This window comes from Artemia sp. Qi Xiang Cuo, chromosome 20 (genome assembly GCF_049724085.1).
Source record: "Artemia sp. Qi Xiang Cuo chromosome 20, ASM4972408v1, whole genome shotgun sequence".
Lineage (NCBI taxonomy): Eukaryota > Metazoa > Arthropoda > Branchiopoda > Anostraca > Artemiidae > Artemia > Artemia sp. Qi Xiang Cuo.
In genome coordinates this window covers 12,867,388-12,885,215 of record NC_142813.1, presented here as the reverse complement: position 1 = coordinate 12,885,215, position 17,828 = coordinate 12,867,388, and the positions used below count along the sequence as shown (strand labels likewise).

The 17,828-nt window shown below is 36.8% G+C and overlaps 1 protein-coding gene across 1 annotated transcript; it reads right to left on the bottom strand.

Moving 5' to 3' along the window:
- Positions 1-351: 351 nt before the first annotated feature.
- LOC148939882 (uncharacterized) lies at positions 352-6,234 on the bottom strand. The gene is made up of 2 exons (XM_089105923.1): positions 6,086-6,234; positions 352-1,167 (listed from the first exon to the last, which is right to left on the bottom strand). The coding sequence occupies exons 1-2, from the start codon at positions 6,095-6,097 to the stop codon at positions 430-432; spliced, it is 750 nt and encodes a 249-aa protein (XP_088962049.1). The 5' UTR covers positions 6,098-6,234; the 3' UTR covers positions 352-429.
- Positions 6,235-17,828: the final 11,594 nt, after the last annotated feature.

Here is a 17,828-nt window from a genome sequence, read left to right as displayed (position 1 = left end):
ACCCTTGCCCTGAGGGTTGTGGGGGAGTATCCTCCTCAAAAATATATTTTCTATTTGGAAATCAACTACGCTGAACAAAATGGCTATCTCAAAATTTTGATTGGATGTGTTTGGGGGAATGATGGGCGTGGGGGGTCTAGTTGCCCTCCAATCATTTTTGACAATGTAAAAGGGCACTAGAACTCTCGATTTCCAATCGAATGAGCCCCCTTTGAAGCTTCTACTACGACCCCTTTCATATGAAGTGCCTCTGGGGAAAAAAAATAATAAACAATAAATAATAAAACATTGGAGCCGTATGGCCTTTACTATAGGCAATGCTACAGCGTCGCCTCTGATATAAGCCAGTAATTGCTTTTCTTAACTTTATTAGAAATAGCGTTGCCAAAGGAATAAATAATAATAATAAATACGTGAAAACTTCAAAGGTTAAAGAACATAATAAAATGAAGCTGGTACAGAAGGTACATTATATGGTGCAAGGTATCGAACTTGAGGCACATAGAGTTGGCTATTTGCGGCTGGTACTTCTACAGCTTTCTCAGATGGCTTATCGTAAGTAACAGTGTATGGGACAAAAGAAGCTGGAACAATTGGTGACGGCACAACGCTAGGAGCAACAAATTTCAGTTTAATTTCTTTAAGTGGTGAAGTAGCAGCAGGGTATCCTTCGGCAGCAGCTTCAGCAGCTGTCACAAATTGGGGTACAACAGCCGGTGCCGCTAAAGGTACAGCAAACTGGAAGGCAGTTGCGGCTACTGCTGGGTTTCCAGGAAGAACAGGAGAACCTTGCAGAGACTGGACAGGCTCAGGCTGAGCTTCATCGGCTGCCATGACGTCAACTGAGTCATCATCATCATTCATACCTTGCATTTTGAATTTCGAGACTGCCATTTCTCCTTCAGATCCCATTGAGGTTTCCCCTTCAGTTGACATAGGCGATTCTGGAGCAACTGGGAGATGGTCTCCTTCTACTACAAATCCATTATCGTCAGCTCTGTATTTTGTCATGTATGTCTTTCCATCAGGGCCTTCATAACTGTACTCTCCTTCTACAGCTGAACCGGCTACACCACTCTGCATATGTGATTGTGAATCAGCCTGGTAGTTCAGAATTTCTTCAGCAGGACGGCATATGGCAATTGCCAAAACCGATGAGAAGATCACCTAAATAAAGATAAATTTTAATATTGATTTTATTGCATGTGGCAATCCATTTTTGTGTGTGTTACAACAAGGAACTGTAGAATTATTTGAAAACCTCCAAAGGAGCCCCTATAGCCTATGTCAATTCTCCTTGGACAAACAGTACAAATTAGAAACTTTTTCGATACCCAGATATTTATTGCTAATTCGCAGAATTTGTTTCGCGGAATCGCATTTGCAAGTAATAATACTGAATTTGACAACCTCTATTTGACTTATCTACCCAGATAGGTTATATTCGCCAACAAATTATTTCCCTTCCACTTGGGTAACCAAAAACATAAGAAACAAAAAACTGATGTGAGATCCAAAACAAATTTGACTCTTGTCAAACATGTCTCCTTAAAAAATGAAATATATATAACCAGCTGATATGAGAAAAAAAGAACAAATTCATAGCCCGGTGGGCAATACACTAATAAAATGAAAATAAATGGGACTATATTAAAAAAAAAAGAAAAAAAAAAGTGTTTTTAACTGAAAATAAGGAGCGACATTAAAACTTGAAACGAACAGAAATTATACCGTATATAAAAGGGCTGTCCCCTCCTCAACGCTCCTCCTTTACGCTAAAGTTTTTTATTGTTTTAAAAAGTAGATATGTGAGAAAGAGACAAGCTTTAGCGTAAAGAGCGGGGCATTGAGTAGGGGACTGCCCTCCTCATATGCATATGGAATAATTTTTTTTTGTTTTAACTTTAATGTCGCTTTAAGTAAAAAAAATAAATTTATTTGATTTCTGAACGTTTTTGAATTAATGAAGGTTTTGAAGATTGCACACCTTACATAAATAGTTGAAACAAAATTTGTATATTAGTTTTACCTTTTTGTAACTAATAATAACCAAGGTTTGATTTTTGTTCCAGTTATTTAAGATTGACTCCTGAAAAAAGCTCCTGACAAAGGCTGTTTGATTAGAATAATAGCCTCTTTTAAAAGTTAAAAAAAAACTTTAGTGTAAAAGTGAGCTATTGAAGAGAGGCAACCCCCCTCATAAAAGTAATATTTTCTGTTCATTTTAAGTTTTAATGTTGCTCCTAACTTTCAATTGAAAAAACTTGTTTTTTTTATTTAATGTCTGATCGTCTTTTAAATAATACTGGGAAATCCGGCACCTCCTTTATGGAATATCCCCTTCCCCATGAAAAATTCCTTCATGGAAAGATCCTCCCACGGGACCTTCTCCCCCAGTCCCCTCCACGCCAGAAATAAAACCTGAAAACGTCTGTATATTTCCCAATAGCCAATACCATACGTAAACAATGGGCAAAGTTCACAACTTGCAGCCCTTCCCTCGGGGACTGTGGAGGATTATGTCATCCTCAAAGACATAGATATTAGATTTTTTGACTATGCTCAACAAAATGGCTATCTCAAGATTTCGATCGGGTGACTTTGGGAAAAAATTAGCGTGGGAGGGGGCATAGCTGCCCTCCAATTTATTTGGTCACTTAAAAAGGGCACTAGAACTTTTTATTTTCTTTCAAATGAGCCCTCTCACGATATTCTAGGACAACTGGGTCGATACGATCACCCCTGTGAAGAAAAAACAACAAAATAACACACAAAAAACAAATAAACACGCATCTGTGATCTTTCTTCTGGCAAAAAAACAAAATTCCACAGTTTTGCAGATAGGAGCTTGAAACTTCTACAGCAGGGTTCTCTGATACGCTGAATCTGACTATGTGATTATTAACATTCTATGACTTTTAGGGGGATGTTTTCTCCTTTTTCCGAAAATAAGACAAATATTCTCAGGCTCGTAACTTTTGATGAGTAAGACTCTGCTTGATGAACTTATATATCTGAAATCAGCATAAAAATCCCATTCTTTTGATGTATCTATTGGTATCAAAATTCCGTTTTTAGAGTTTTGGTTACTATTGAGCCGGGTCGCTCCTTACTTGCAGTTCGTTGCCACGAACTATTTGAAAAAGAAGTAAAAATAAAATAAAAGGAAAAGCATCAAATGCCTGATATAAAATGCATGAACTTCGTGGTAATAATCCCAATGGTCCACAGATATGACCGTCGAAGCCAGAGACGAATCCTGGGACAAATTTCTTTGGGCCCCTTAACTTTTGTTTAAAGGCCTCACAGTATTTTTCACCCCTTGGCAAGCCCATTAAGAGTTAGGTCCTAGCCCCCTAAGAAAAATCTCTTTGTCCCCTTAATTTTTTTGTAAAATGGTATCAGTACAAATGGATATGACAGAACTTAGCAGTAGCCCTAGGTATTGGGAACTGATTGATAGAAAGGAGAGTTTCCCTGCCCCTTTTGCGCAACTGTATTTTAGGGTTGTTCATTTTAAGATTTTTGGTTGTTAACTGGATTTTGAATTGTTTATTATAACATAAACAAAATTTCCTAGGATAGAAATTTTTAATAGAAATCAAGATTTTTAATATCAGGCCCTTTCCTATTTTCAATTTTCTATCAAGTGGAAAAACGAAACATAAGCAAATTTTGAACCAAAAACTATGCATAGAGTTTGAATACACAAAAGCTTTTGACGTAAAATTCTGCGAAAATCCCAAGAAACCCTTTAGGGCTCCTGTGTGGCGATCTTATCCCCCCTTCCCCTTCATAATACCCCCTCAAAGGACCTCAAGAAAACAGTATTCCAAATTTTTAAGAAGAAGGCAATAACTTTGGAACGAAAAACTATTTATTCGAGTGAAGATTTGAAGGATTTTTTTTACATGTAACAAGGTTTGGTTGGCAAATTTTATTATCTTTTGTGTTAAATCTTAAAATTTTTTAGTTAATTTTCATTTCTTGTTGAAATACAACATGAATTATATTTACAAATTGAAATTTTAAGGAGATCAACTTGGAAAACCGAGAAAAATAAGGGAATTTTTCCTCCATAAGCTCCTCCTTTTTTTCCCCTTGAACATAACTTTTAAAGTTCATATTCATTCAGAATACCCTTTAATAAAACCACTAATACATTTAATCACATATTATATATAAATACATATATATATATATACATATATATATATATATATATATATATATATATATATATATATATATATATATATATATATATATATATATATATATATATATATATATATATATATATATATATATATATATATATATATATATATATATATATATCGGCGCTCTTGAAAGCTAGAGAATCGGCCCATAAAATACACTCCTCTCGATTTTTGGGAACTAGTTGGAAACTAGTTACTGTGTTTAGACTATGAGATAAAAATGCTTAATTTTGAAAGAGCAAGTGATGCTGTTGGTTTAATGACTCTGGCAGTAATGGGGACTGTTACATGTCATACTAATGAACCAAATTGCACAACAAACTCTGCTGAACTTTTCTGAAATTAAATATAAAAAACGAATTTTTCAGCTGAGAGTAAGGAGCAGCATTAAAACTTAAAATGAACAAAATTATAACGTATATAAGGGAGATTGTTCCTCCTCGACACCTCGCTCTTTATGCTAAAGTTTATTAGTACTTTTAAAAAAAACTTCTTATTGTTCTAATTAAAAGAACATTGTGTTTCAGGAGTCATTCTTAAAGAATTGGGACAGAATTCAAACTTAAGTATTAAGAACAAAGTTTTGAGGACGAACATCTTAATGAACATTTCTGTTCATTTTAAGTTTTAATGTTGCTCCTTACTGTCAGTTCAAAAAACATATTTTTTTTATTTACCGCATAACTTACCGCATATCTACTTATTGTTAAGCAGAGGGGTTAATTAAATTAGTCTGAAAGAGGGTGTTTTTTAGTCTAAAACGGCCAACGAAGAAAAAAACTATTTCTATTCTGAAGGATTCTGATTACTAATTATGTCACTCTTGGTGCCCAAGAACATGCTAAGCATGGAATTATTTGTATTTCACATCAATTTTGTTGAATGGTGATGTTAACTTTCTACAGGTGAACGCTGTAAAAATAAGCTGCATAATTTGAAATTTTAGAGGAAAATTGGCAGATCCAGGGGGCAAGGGGTCTCCCCCCAAGGTAGTCTAAAGTAGTTTAATTTACTTAATTAACGCAATATTGCTTTAATTAAACTTGCTCCTAACGCAAGTTTATCGGATCAATCTATTTTGCTCCCCCCCCTAAAAAAAATCCTGGATCCGCCCCTGGATGTGACTCGTGGATCTGTCCACTAAACAGCAAAATAAAACTTATAAACCTAAAATAAAAATCATAGGAGAAAACCCGACTGAAAAAAAAAAATGTTCTTGCTATGAACAGGCTTAAGCTGTAGTATTTATTTCAAATGGAGAAAATTAGAAGAATTCTGTCAAATTATACATCAAACAATTAATTGGATCAGAAGTGTATAAATAGCAAATTTTTCTGACATGGCCATATCCACGACAAGTTACTCAGTTTGACCCCCCCCCCAAAAAAAAAAAATTGTCCGAATCATACAAACATTAAAAAAAAAATACATTTAAACAAATTTTATTACATTTTGTAAATATTTCAGTAGGGGGCGCAAAATAGTTTTTTTTAGGGGGATTTAATAGTTTAAAATAGTTTTTTTAGGTGGCGGGGATGAAAAATAGGTTGATTCGATAAAAAAGATTTAGGGGGGGGGTGCAAAATAGGTTGATCCGATAAACTTGCGTTAGGAGCAAGTTTAATTAAAGCAAACTTGAGTTAATTAAATAAATTACACTACTTTAGCGTACGATAGGGGGACGCCCCCTTCACCCTCCCCTGGATCTACCACTGTGAGTGCACGATACACCTCAAAATGGTTAGAGGGAGCCGTGCAAGAGAACAAATTTTAGACATAAGGGGATCTATGGGCCTAAGAACCCTTGCTACTCTGCAAAACTAAACTGTCACATAAAAAAAGAAAATAGTCAAAATGCTCACAAATTGTTTCATCGTGCTTGAAATAGAGTTCTGAACTACTACGATTGAAAGGCAACTGATTTCTAATTTCTGCTGCAAAATTGCTTGTTTAAATATATCTTCGAGGGCCGAAAAACTAGAAAGATGACTGTCCAGTTCAGTCACATACGGTTTAACCTCAGGCCAGAAGAATAGGATTCTAACGTGATATCATCTTCAGTTTTACATAATACTATAGAATTTGGGTGGAGTACTTATGACCACGCCCCTGATTTTGGCAGAAGAAACCAAATGTTTCTTAGGACGGTAACCTTTTGAAGGGAAGTGACAGTTATAGCTTATTGATTCACAATTATATTGAGCGTTACAAATGAGCCAGTAAAAATTATTAACAGCGGAAATGTTATTTTGGGGGGCTGGGATCAGGGGGTAGGGCATCTGCTCCTCCGCCTAGATTTTTTTGCCCCGATAACTTTAAAAAAAAAAAAATTGTAGTTAATTCATTGAAAAATTTAACTGGATTATATCCTCTAGATTTTGAAAAATACATCCCTCCAACATTTTATCAATTGACACCACTATTATCAGCTTGGGAAGTAGCTTAATAGATATTACGATATATTGATTATGAGTTTTGAAAGAAAAAACAGGAAGTGATGTAATTACTATCTTTGTTATGCATCATGATACAAATTTATGGCTGTCTTGAGTCGTGTTGAAAATAGACGCCATCGTTATTTTTTCTAGCTGGGGGGGGAGAAGGAGTATCAAATTAAGCCCTGTTTTCTACCGTAAATTTAGAATTTCTGTTATTCTACCGTATATTCAACACGGTTCTGGGGTGTAAGGGTAGGCACTCATTGTAGTTATAACTTAACTAGCAAAGAACCAGCCTCACTAGCCTTTTTTAGCTTATCTCCACTCACTCAGGCTTTCAGCCTTCGCACATTTCGAGTTTACGGTTTTTTTTCTTTCTATTTCATATTTTTGGATTTTCATAGCCCTTATACATCCCCATGCGTCCAAACAATTTAGCCTTTGGCATGTTTTTGAGCGCAGGAGAAAAAAAGTACACACACTTAATTTTATATACAGAAAATATTTATAGCCTTATTCTATATATTCGAATTCTTCTAGCCTATTTTTATAGTTGCATATTTTTATGATCTCAAAATTATTATGTATTAATTTTCGCGTTTCTTGCTTGATGGTTTACTTTATTTTTAAATCTACAAGAAAAAGTGCACTAACACTCACTCGCTTTACTTGATATTAAAAAAAAGATATTTTTTCAACTGAAAGTAAGGAGAAACTTTAAAACTCAAAACGAACAGAAATTATTCCGTATGTGAGGGAAGTTGCCCCCTCCTCAATACCTCGCTCTTTACGTTAAAGTTTTTTTTTTAGAACTTTGAATACAGCTTGTTATTCTAATTAACGGCCCTTGTATTTCAGGGGTTGTTCATACAGAAGTGGGACATAAAATCAAACAATAGCGTAAAGAGGGAAGTATTGAGGATGAGTAAATTTCCCCTGGAAAGCTTACCCCCAGAAAATTTTGTTACCCCCAAAGACATAGTTACTGGATGTTTCAACTATGTTGAACAAAATGACTATTTAAAAAATTTGATCGGACAACTTAGGGAAAAAAGGGGCATGGGAGGGGTTACTCGTTTCGTTACTTAAAAAAGGCACTAGAACTTTTAATTTTCGTTCGACTACACCCTCTCACTTTCTTCTAGGACCACTATTTCGACGCGATAAAAAAACAAAAAAAACAATCATAGTCGTTTTTCTGATATGATGAATATGTTTATTTTCATTTCTTCGCTGTTATACCTAAGGGTCGTATCTAACAATTTATCCCTTTTGATATAATTATCCAAAACTGTTGATAAAAAAAGGGAGGACCAATGGGGTAATATAGATCAAGAGGACCAAGTTTTGATTGAACATACATTGTCTTCCTGATCCTCCTCTTGAGAGCAGCTTAGTAGACACTTTTTGGCAATTATTTCAGAATTTTGAAAACGTTAGATACGACCTTTGGACGTAACACTGATGATTTATGTACTTGTTTGTGTTATTGCAAACAATTGGGCTCTTATTCATTTTGTTTGTTGGTTTTTGAAACGACAGTGATGGGTACATCTAATTACCGCAAAAAAGGATAAAGATTAAAAAAAGAAGAAGAATATATCTTAAACGAATTGTTAAGAGAATATCTTAAAGATGATGTTTTGTATTTCACCTAGCATTGATATTCCATATTCCGATACCTTATAACTGAAGTAATTTGATACTCCACAATGCGTGTTTCCTTAAAGTGGCTTAGGCTGCTTCTGGATGTTTTCGGGATCGGCAAAATCTGTGTTCCTTAGGGTAGTTTTACGGAATAGCCGTTAAAGCAGATGCCCCAGAATAGTTTGTTATAACAGCACGAAACTAGCTTCAAATCCTTTTGAGTTTTTAGTGAAGTGGCCAAAGCAGAAGCCATCACAGGATAGGATGATGGAGGGATGTTTTTAAGTGTCAATCACCGCTGACATAACGCAATTTTTCTGCAAGCGACGCTCGTACTAGCAGAGTGACGCGCACGAGAGTTTATACAAAAGTAACTAGAGGTTGCTAGAGGTTTTAGAAAATTGAGCAGTCGAAGTATACATGTCAAGTGTGATAGAAATCCGTCAAGTGAGGCAAGAAGGGGGGCAATGGGTATCAGAAGGACCCTTGGGGTGGTGGAGGTATGTCAATAGAGGCCAAATAAGTTTCACTCCAAGATGTAAATCAGGCGGGATAGTAGGCAGCCCCCCTTACCAACATACCAATCAAGCCGTATTGAAAACGAATAGATTAGGGATAGTACTTAATAGGAAAAAAAAATTAATTCTCATAATTACAAATATGCTACTAATGTAAGATACCAAATGTGCTGAATATCATAGGGGCAGCGGTAGCTGCAACCTAGAAAAGAGCGAACAACAGTCGAGGGTAACCAAAAGTTCTTAAACCTGTTTAAAAATCCGTCTAACGAGAAAACATTTTTATTTATCACTGACTAAGGAATAATCATCCTCATTTCAGTTAATCTTAAAAGTAACGTGTTATTGGGAAAAAAAATTACATAAATTTTAAAATAGGGTCTGAGCTCTATAAAAGTGACGTCAAATTGACAAAAAAGTCTACCATTGGAATCATCACTGTCGAAAAACCTAAGTATGAAGTTTGGACTCCCCCTTATGTATACCTCTCCCTAAAAGAAAGGGAGCTTCTCCTCCTACCCCCCTAAGCAAGTTTCAAAAATCGTTTGTTGACTATCTGAACTACCAGGCTGCTGCAATACCGCATAGAGATGTTTAATGGTTCAATTCAATGCTCTCCATACATCCGAGTTGCTTATTGCAGATTTGTCATGATAGCGTGATCATGACATACGATCATAACGTACGATCATAACGTGCAATCATAACATGCGATCATATGGCGATCATAACGTGCCTTATGGCACTTTTCTTTTTCCATTTCTGAAGTTGGAAGCCCGGGAAGAATAAACTGTGTACGCGATGATAATCTCCATGGTTTTTAATGTCCTTCGGTTTTCCAATATCTCCATAAAATTTCACGATATTGTACTAATTTAAGAAAAAGAAATATTTGTAATTATATATTAAATTTTGAATGTTTCGATAAAAGACCTGAAACCCCTTAAGTATGACAGAACAAAACCGCAAAAAAAAACTATCTGGAATATTTTAGATAATTAAAATTGTTTAGAAAAATTGTTGATTTCATGGCCGATGAAAGTCCATGAAGTGCCTTATGAATTGATCTCTTCTTTTCTGCGGGCTATTTAAGGATTTTGTGTTCCTAATTCTATTCTGTTGCGTCAGTTTTGGGTTTTCAGTAAAGAGCTAGTTTTTAAGAAATCTACAAAAGCAGGAACCCATTATTGACTCCAGGGGGGACCGTCTGCTGCCATCTATAACCAATAAAACTGTACAAGATCACGTGTCTCTTTATAGACCTGTTTGATGGTTATATTGTTTGATGAATATATGGTTTGATGTTGTTTCTTAGTTCTGTTCTGTTTGTTGATGGTTATATGGTTTGATGGTTATATTGTTTGATGGTTTGATGTTGTTTCATAGTCCTGTTTTGTTTGTTGATGGCTATATGGTTTTATGGTTATATTGCTTGCTGGTTATTTGGTTTCATGTTGTTTCATAGTTCTGTTTGTTGGTCAACTTGTTTGATGTTTCTAAGCCTAATGGATACAGACAGAAGTTTACATTATTGTCAGATCAGAGCGTCAGTAGAAATGGGGATACCAGCACAGACACTCACCCCTGCTGCCATCTACAATTTAGTCTAACTCTGTCAGTACACCAAATAAGGACATAGCCTCCCCAGGGAGAACACGTGGTTAATCAAAGTGGGTCATTGACCTAAATTTCCAAAGGTTGATTTATTTGCTGTTGTTTTTGTTTTGACCAAGTGCACGCTCGAGGCGAATGTTAAACCGTCCAGGAATCCTGGAAACAGTTAGATCAAATGTTTCCTTCTCAGCCAATCAGCGAGTTGGATACATCCCCTTTCTCAGCGAATCAGAGGCTTGCTTACATATGATTTTCCCCGTTATATAACAATTCACCCTTGAGATTTCGCATATAACAGGCATGCAATGTGATTAAATTATCAGAAAGTATTTTGAAACAGTTCAAACAACTAGAATGGATATTATTGATGAATTAGAAGCCTTGGCAACTTCAATTTACCATGTAAGTTCTGATTTAGTACATTTTTTATTTTCAAAATAAAATTATTTTCCTAGGTCACCCTCCAGTATATTCAGATAATCCCCTTCCCCCTCCCACTCTAATACAAACATCACTATGCAATCTTTTATACTCGCTAGAAAACATAAAATATGTTTTTTTACCCTCAAAACCTAATCCCATCTCACCCTGTTTTACAATCAAAATTCTCGCAAATAGAAATAATTATCTTTTCGATAAATTTAGCTTTTTTCTATTGCGATTTAAAGTTTCCAATGACTTCTGCCAATTCTTAATGCAATATGCCGCTCTGGTTTGACATAATGAGTTTTGTCCCCCTTTTCCTGTGTGTTTACGAACGCGGTGCCAAGTCAAAGGAACTTTTTCTCCGTTAAATTAAAAACACATTTTTCAGACAATTGCAATAATTGAGCGTAGTCCTATGCAATGCTCTATTTTGGAGAAGTGAAACGGATTATTTTCAAAGAGATCGGAGACCAATCTGCTGCATGGGATGATATCTTTCGGGGGGGGGAGGAGGGGGGTATTTTTCCATGTCTTTTCTCAGGGATATTTTCTATGGGGATTATTTTCCTCGGGCTGTTTTTTCTGGAGGTGAGGGTAAATACCAGCTACCGAAAAAGGATAAGGAAAGATAAAAAAATACCGCTAATACTTTAAATGCATCAAACGAGGCATGCTCAATGCAGATTAAAACCAGAAAAGAACAGAAACGCCTTAAAATAAGAAATTCTTCAAACAGCTTAGAAACAAACTAGAGTAACTTTTATAGGCTGAATTTTGAACGGCTCAGTGAGCCGTAAGTGCTTACGAACGCGATGCCAAGTCAAAGGAACTGTTACTCCGTCGAATTTAAAACTCATTTTTCAGACAATTGCAATAATTGAGTGCAGTCCTATGCAATGCTCTATTTTGGAGAAGTGAAACGGATTATTTTCCAAGAGATCGGAGAACAATCTGCTGCATGGGCTGATATCTTTCGGGGGGTGGGGATATTTTTCCATGTCTTTTCTCAGGGATATTTTCCGTGGGGATTGTTTTCCTCGGGCTGTTTTTTCTGGGGGGGGGTGAAAATACCAGCTACCGAAAAAGGATAAGGAAAGATAAAAATACCGCTAATACTTTAAATGCATCAAACGAGGCATGCTCAATGCAGATTAAAACCAGAAAAGAACAGAAACACCTAAAAATAAGAAATTCTTCAAACAGCTTAGAAACAAACTAGGCCGACTTTTATAGGCTGAATTTTGAACGGCTCAGTGAGCCGTAAGTTAGTAGAAATGGGGGTACCAGCACAGACACTCACCCCTGCTGCCATCTACAATTTAGTCTAACTCTGTCAGTACACCAAATAAGGGCATAGCCTCCCTAGGGAGAACACGTGGTTAATCAAAGTGGGTCAATGACCTAAATTTCCAAAGGTCGATTTATTTGCTGTTGTTGTTGTTTTGGCCATGTGCATGCTCGAGGCGAATGTTATGCCGTCCAGGAATCCTGGAAACAGTTATATCACATGTTTTCTTCTCAGCCAATCAGCGAGTCGGATACATCTCCTTTCTCAGCCAATCAGAGACTTGCTTACATATGATTTTCCCCGTTACATAATAATTTACCCTTGAGATTTCATATATAACGGGCATGCAATGTGATTAAATTATCAGAAAGTATTTTGACACAGTGCAAACAACTAGAATGGATAATATTGATGAATTAGAAGCCTTGGCAATTTCAATTTACCATGTAAGTTCTGATTTAGTACATTTTTTATTTTCAAAATAAAATTATTTTCCTTGGTCACCCTCCAGTATATTCAGGTAAATCCCCTCCCCCCTCCCACTCTAATACAAACATCACTATGCAATCTTTTATACTCGCTAGAAAACATAAAATATATTTTTTTACCCTCAAAACCTAATCCCATCTCCCCCTGTTTTACAATCAAAATTCTCGCAAATAGAAATAATTATCTTTTCGATAAATTTAGTTTTTCTCTATTGTGATTTAAAGTGTCCACTGACTTCTGCCAATTCTTAATGCAATATGCCGCTCTGGTTTGACATAATGAGTTTTGTCCCCCTTTTCCCGTGTGTTTACGAACGCGGTGCCAAGTCAAAGGAACTTTTTCTCCGTTAAATTAAAAACACATTTTTCAGACTATTGCAATAATTGAGCGTAGTCCTATGCAATGCTCTATTTTGGAGAAGTGAAACGGATTATTTTCAAAGAGATTGGAGACCAATCTGCTGCATGGGATGATATCATTCAGGGGGAAGGGGATATTTTTCCATGTCTTTTCTCAGGAATATTTTCCGTGGGGATCATTTTCCTCTGGCTGTTTTTTCTGGGGGTGGGGGTAAATACCAGCTACCGAAAAAGGATAAGGAAAGATAAAAAATACCGCTAATACTTTAAATGCATCAAACGAGGCATGCTCAATGCAGATTAAAACCAGAAAAGAACAGAAACGCCTAAAAATAAGAAATTCTTCAAACAGCTTAGAAACAAACTAGGCCGACTTTTATAGGCTGAATTTTGAACGGCTCAGTGAGCCATAACTGTTTATGAACGCGGTGCCAAGTCAAAGGAACTTTTTCTCCGTTAAATTAAAAACACATTTTTCAGACAATTGCAATAATTGAGCGTAGTCCTATGTAATGCTCTATTTTGGAGAAGTAAAACGAATTATTTTCAAAGAGATTGGAGACCAATCTGCTGCATGGGATGATATCTTTCGGGGGGAGGGGTATTTTTCCATGTCTTTTCTCAGGGATATTTTCCGTGGGGATTATTTTCCTCGGGCTGTTTTTTCTGGGAGTGGAGGTAAATACAAGCTACCAAAAAAGGATAAGGAAAGATAAAAAAATACCGCTAATACTTTAAATACATCAAACGCGGCATGCTCAATGCAGATTAAAACCAGAAAAGAACAAAAACGCCTAAAAATAAGAAATTCTTCAAACAGCTTAGAAACAAACTAGGCCGACTTTTATAGGCTGAATTTTGAACGGCTCAGTGAGCCGAAAGTGTTTACGAACGCGGTGCTAAGACAAAGGAACTTTTTCTCCGTTAAATTAAAAACACATTTTTCAGACAATTGCAAAAATTGAGCGTAGTCCTATGCAATGCTCTATTTTGGAGAAGTGAAATGGATTATTTTCAAAGAGATTGGAGACCAATCTGCTGCATGGGGAGATATCTTTCGGGGGGGGGGAGGGGGTATCTTTCCATATCTTTTCTCCGGGATATTTTCTGTGGGGATTATTTTCCTCAGGCTGTTTTTTCTGGGGGTGGGGGTAAATACCAGCTCCCGAAAAAGGATAAGGAAAGATAAAAAAAATACCGCTAATACTTTAAATGCATCAAACGAGGCATGCTCAATGCAGATTAAAACCAGAAAAGAACAGAAACGCCTAAAAATAAGAAATTCTTCAAACAGCTTAGAAACAAACTAGGCCGACTTTTATAGGCTGAATTTTGAACGGTTCAGTGAACTGTTGGCTAACATTTAAGTTATACGATTGATGCGCAACCCCTCTAAAATTACTAACCCCAGAGGATATATCCTTCCACTGCGGGTTATTGTCCCTGACTGTACCCCTCTTCTTGGCCCCTCGTGTCCCGTTTGGCTCCTTATCCCCCTCAACCCCATCCCCCTGAACCCACCCAACAAAATTTTGTTCTTGCCTATCGATACGATACGCTGCCGACCGCCTCATAGGATAATGGTTATTTCTCAAACGAGAAATTGCACCATTAGCCGTGCCAATTAGTTTAGTCAGTGCCTTGACCATGCACTCCTCCTCATCCAATGTGTCTACTATTTCTAACAACCGCATGGTGCTAGAATTATCTCTGTGCACGGGTGCATAGAACATTTCAAGAACTTAATATTCCTTGACTCAATTTGGATATTGGGGGTCATTCAAATCCCCCACATGAGCTTGGAAGGCCCAAAATATTTTGTTACGTTGGAAAAGTGTGCTCTGAAAGATTTTAAAACGTAGAATAACCCAATCCCCTGAAACCGTTTCCACTGTCTGATAGCCATGCCATCAAAAATACCTCATATGATCCCGTAGTTTTATATCGCTACGGAATTGTGACAGGCATGTTGGACAGTAAAAACGTACCCCTAGATCCCTACCACCCCCCAGAACTCTACTGATGTCTGTAATAGGGTTAAAATGGCCAATTGAATTGGCAAGGTCACTAGGTGGTGTGTACAACAACCAAACCCAGTGTTTGACTAATTCAATTGACGGGCCCCTTACAGGGAAAACCACCCCCTTCTTTTTTAAACGGACCCCATCTTCAGATTCAGTTTCATACTGAACCACAGTAACGTCGATATTTAAATGGGCATTAGCACTTTCAAAAATATCAATGGATCTTAGCGTTACTGGGTATTTTCCCTCGAAACAAGTGAAATCTACAATTGGGAAATTGGACCCGTCCTTCCCATGTACAGCCCAATTGTCTAAATTCGTCTTGGTAGCGTCACGTTCTAGAGGCTCGAATGCTGATATGAGGAAAGCATACTTGAAACATTTTTGACCTGTTTCAAAACAAATCCGCTGGACACCTTTACAACCTTCTAGATCTGGATTATATTTTAAAACTGTATCCCTTTCATACCCACCTGTCTCCCCTCTTAAAATAAAATCTTTCGTAAATTTACAGATATTAACACTTAAATTTTCAACATAAAGAACTAGAGAGCCGCTCCGATTTTCATTAAAGTTCTCAAGATGCGCAAGAAAATTTTGAGGGTGCCTTTTGCAAGTGGGTAGGTGAAATTATTGAAATAGTAGAAACATTGGATGAGGAGGACGAGTGCATGGTCAAGGCACTGACTAAACTAATTGGCACGGCTAATGGTGCAATTTCTCGTTTGAGAAATAACCATTATCCTATGAGGCTGTCTGCAGAGGATCGTCTCGCGATTAAAGATCAAAAAATATGTTGGGTTTGTAAGGGAGAGTTTCTAGAGGGGGATAAGGGGACTAAAGGGAAAAGAGGGGCCGGTGGGAGGGGGAAAGTCAGAGATCATAATCACTTGTGGCAGGAAATATCCTCTGGGGGTAGTAATTTTAGAGGGGTTGCGCATCAATCGTGTAACTTAAATGTTAGCCAACAGTTCACTGAACCGTTCAAAATTCAGCCTATAAAAGTCGGCCTAGTTTGTTTCTAAGCTGTTTGAAGAATTTCTTATTTTTAGGCGTTTCTGTTCTTTTCTGGTCTTAATCTGCATTGAGCATGCCTCGTTTGATGCATTTAAAGTATTAGCGGTATTTTTTTTATCTTTTCTTATCCTTTTTCGGGAGCTGGTATTTACCCCCACCCCCAGAAAAAACAGCCCGAGGAAAATAATCCCCACGGAAAATATCCCTGAGAAACGAGATGGAAAAATACCCCTCCCCCCCCGAAAGATATCATCCCATGCAGTAGATTGGTCTCCAATCTCTTTGAAAATAATCCATTTCACTTCTCCAAAATAGAGCATTGCATAGGACTACGCTCAATTATTGCAATTGTCTGAAAAATGTGTTTTTAATTTAACGGAGAAAAAGTTCCTTTGTCTTAGCACCGCGTTCGTAAACACTTACGGCTCACTGAGCCGTTCAAAATTCAGCCTATAAAAGTCGGCCTAGTTTGTTTCTAAGCTGTTTGAAGAATTTCATATTTTTAGGCGTTTCTGTTCTTTTCTGGTTTCAATCTGCATTGAGCATGCCTCGTTTGATGCACTTAAAGTATTAGCGGTATTTTTTTATCTTTCCTTATCCTTTTTTGGTAGCTTGTATTTACCTCCACTCCCAGAAAAAACAGCCCGAGGAAAATAATCCCCACGGAAAATATCCCTGAGAAAAGACATGGAAAAATACCCCCTCCCCCCCGAAAGATATCATCCCATGCAGCAGATTGGTCTCCAATCTCTTTGAAAATAATCCGTTTCACTTCTCCAAAATAGAGCATTGCATAGGACTACGCTCAATTATTGCAATTGTCTGAAAAATGTGTTTTTAATTCAACGGAGAAAAAGTTCCTTTGACTTGGCACCTCGTTCATAAACACTTACGGCTCACTGAGCCGTTCAAAATTCAGCCTATAAAAGTCGGCCTAGTTTGTTTCTAAGCTGTTTGAAGAATTTCTTATTTTTAGGCGTTTCTGTTCTTTTCTGGTTTTAATCTACATTGAGCATGCCTCGTTTGATGCATTTAAAGTATTAGCGGTATTTCTTTATCTTTCCTTATCCTTTTTCGGTAGCTGGTATTTACCCCCACCCCCGGAAAAAACAGCCAGAGGAAAATAATCCCCACGGAAAATATCCCTGAGAAAAGACATGGAAAAATATCCCCTCCCCCCCCAAAGATATCATCCCATGCAGCAGATTGGTCTCCAATCTCTTTGAAAATAATCCGTTTCACTTCTCCAAAATAGAGCATTGCATAGGACTACGCTCAATTATTGCAATAGTCTGAAAAATGTGTTTTTAATTTAACGGAGAAAAAGTTCCTTTGACTTGGCACCGCGTTCGTAAACACACAGGAAAAGGGGGACAAAACTCATTATGTCAAACCAGAGCGGCATATTGCATTAAGAATTGGCAGAAGTCAGTGGACACTTTAAATCACAATAGAGAAAAACTAAATTTATCGAAAAGATAATTATTTCTATTTGCGAGAATTTTGATTGTAAAACAGGGGGAGATGGGATTAGGTTTTGAGGGTAAAAAAAATATATTTTATGTTTTCTAGCGAGTATAAAAGATTGCATAGTGATGTTTGTATTAGAGTGGGAGGGGGGAGGGGATTTACCTGAATATACTGGAGGATGACCAAGGAAAATAATTGTATTTTGAAAATAAAAATGTACTAAAACAGAACTTACATGGTAAATTGAAGGTGCCAAGGCTTCTAATTCATCAATATTATCCATTCTAGTTGTTTGAACTGTGTCAAAATACTTTC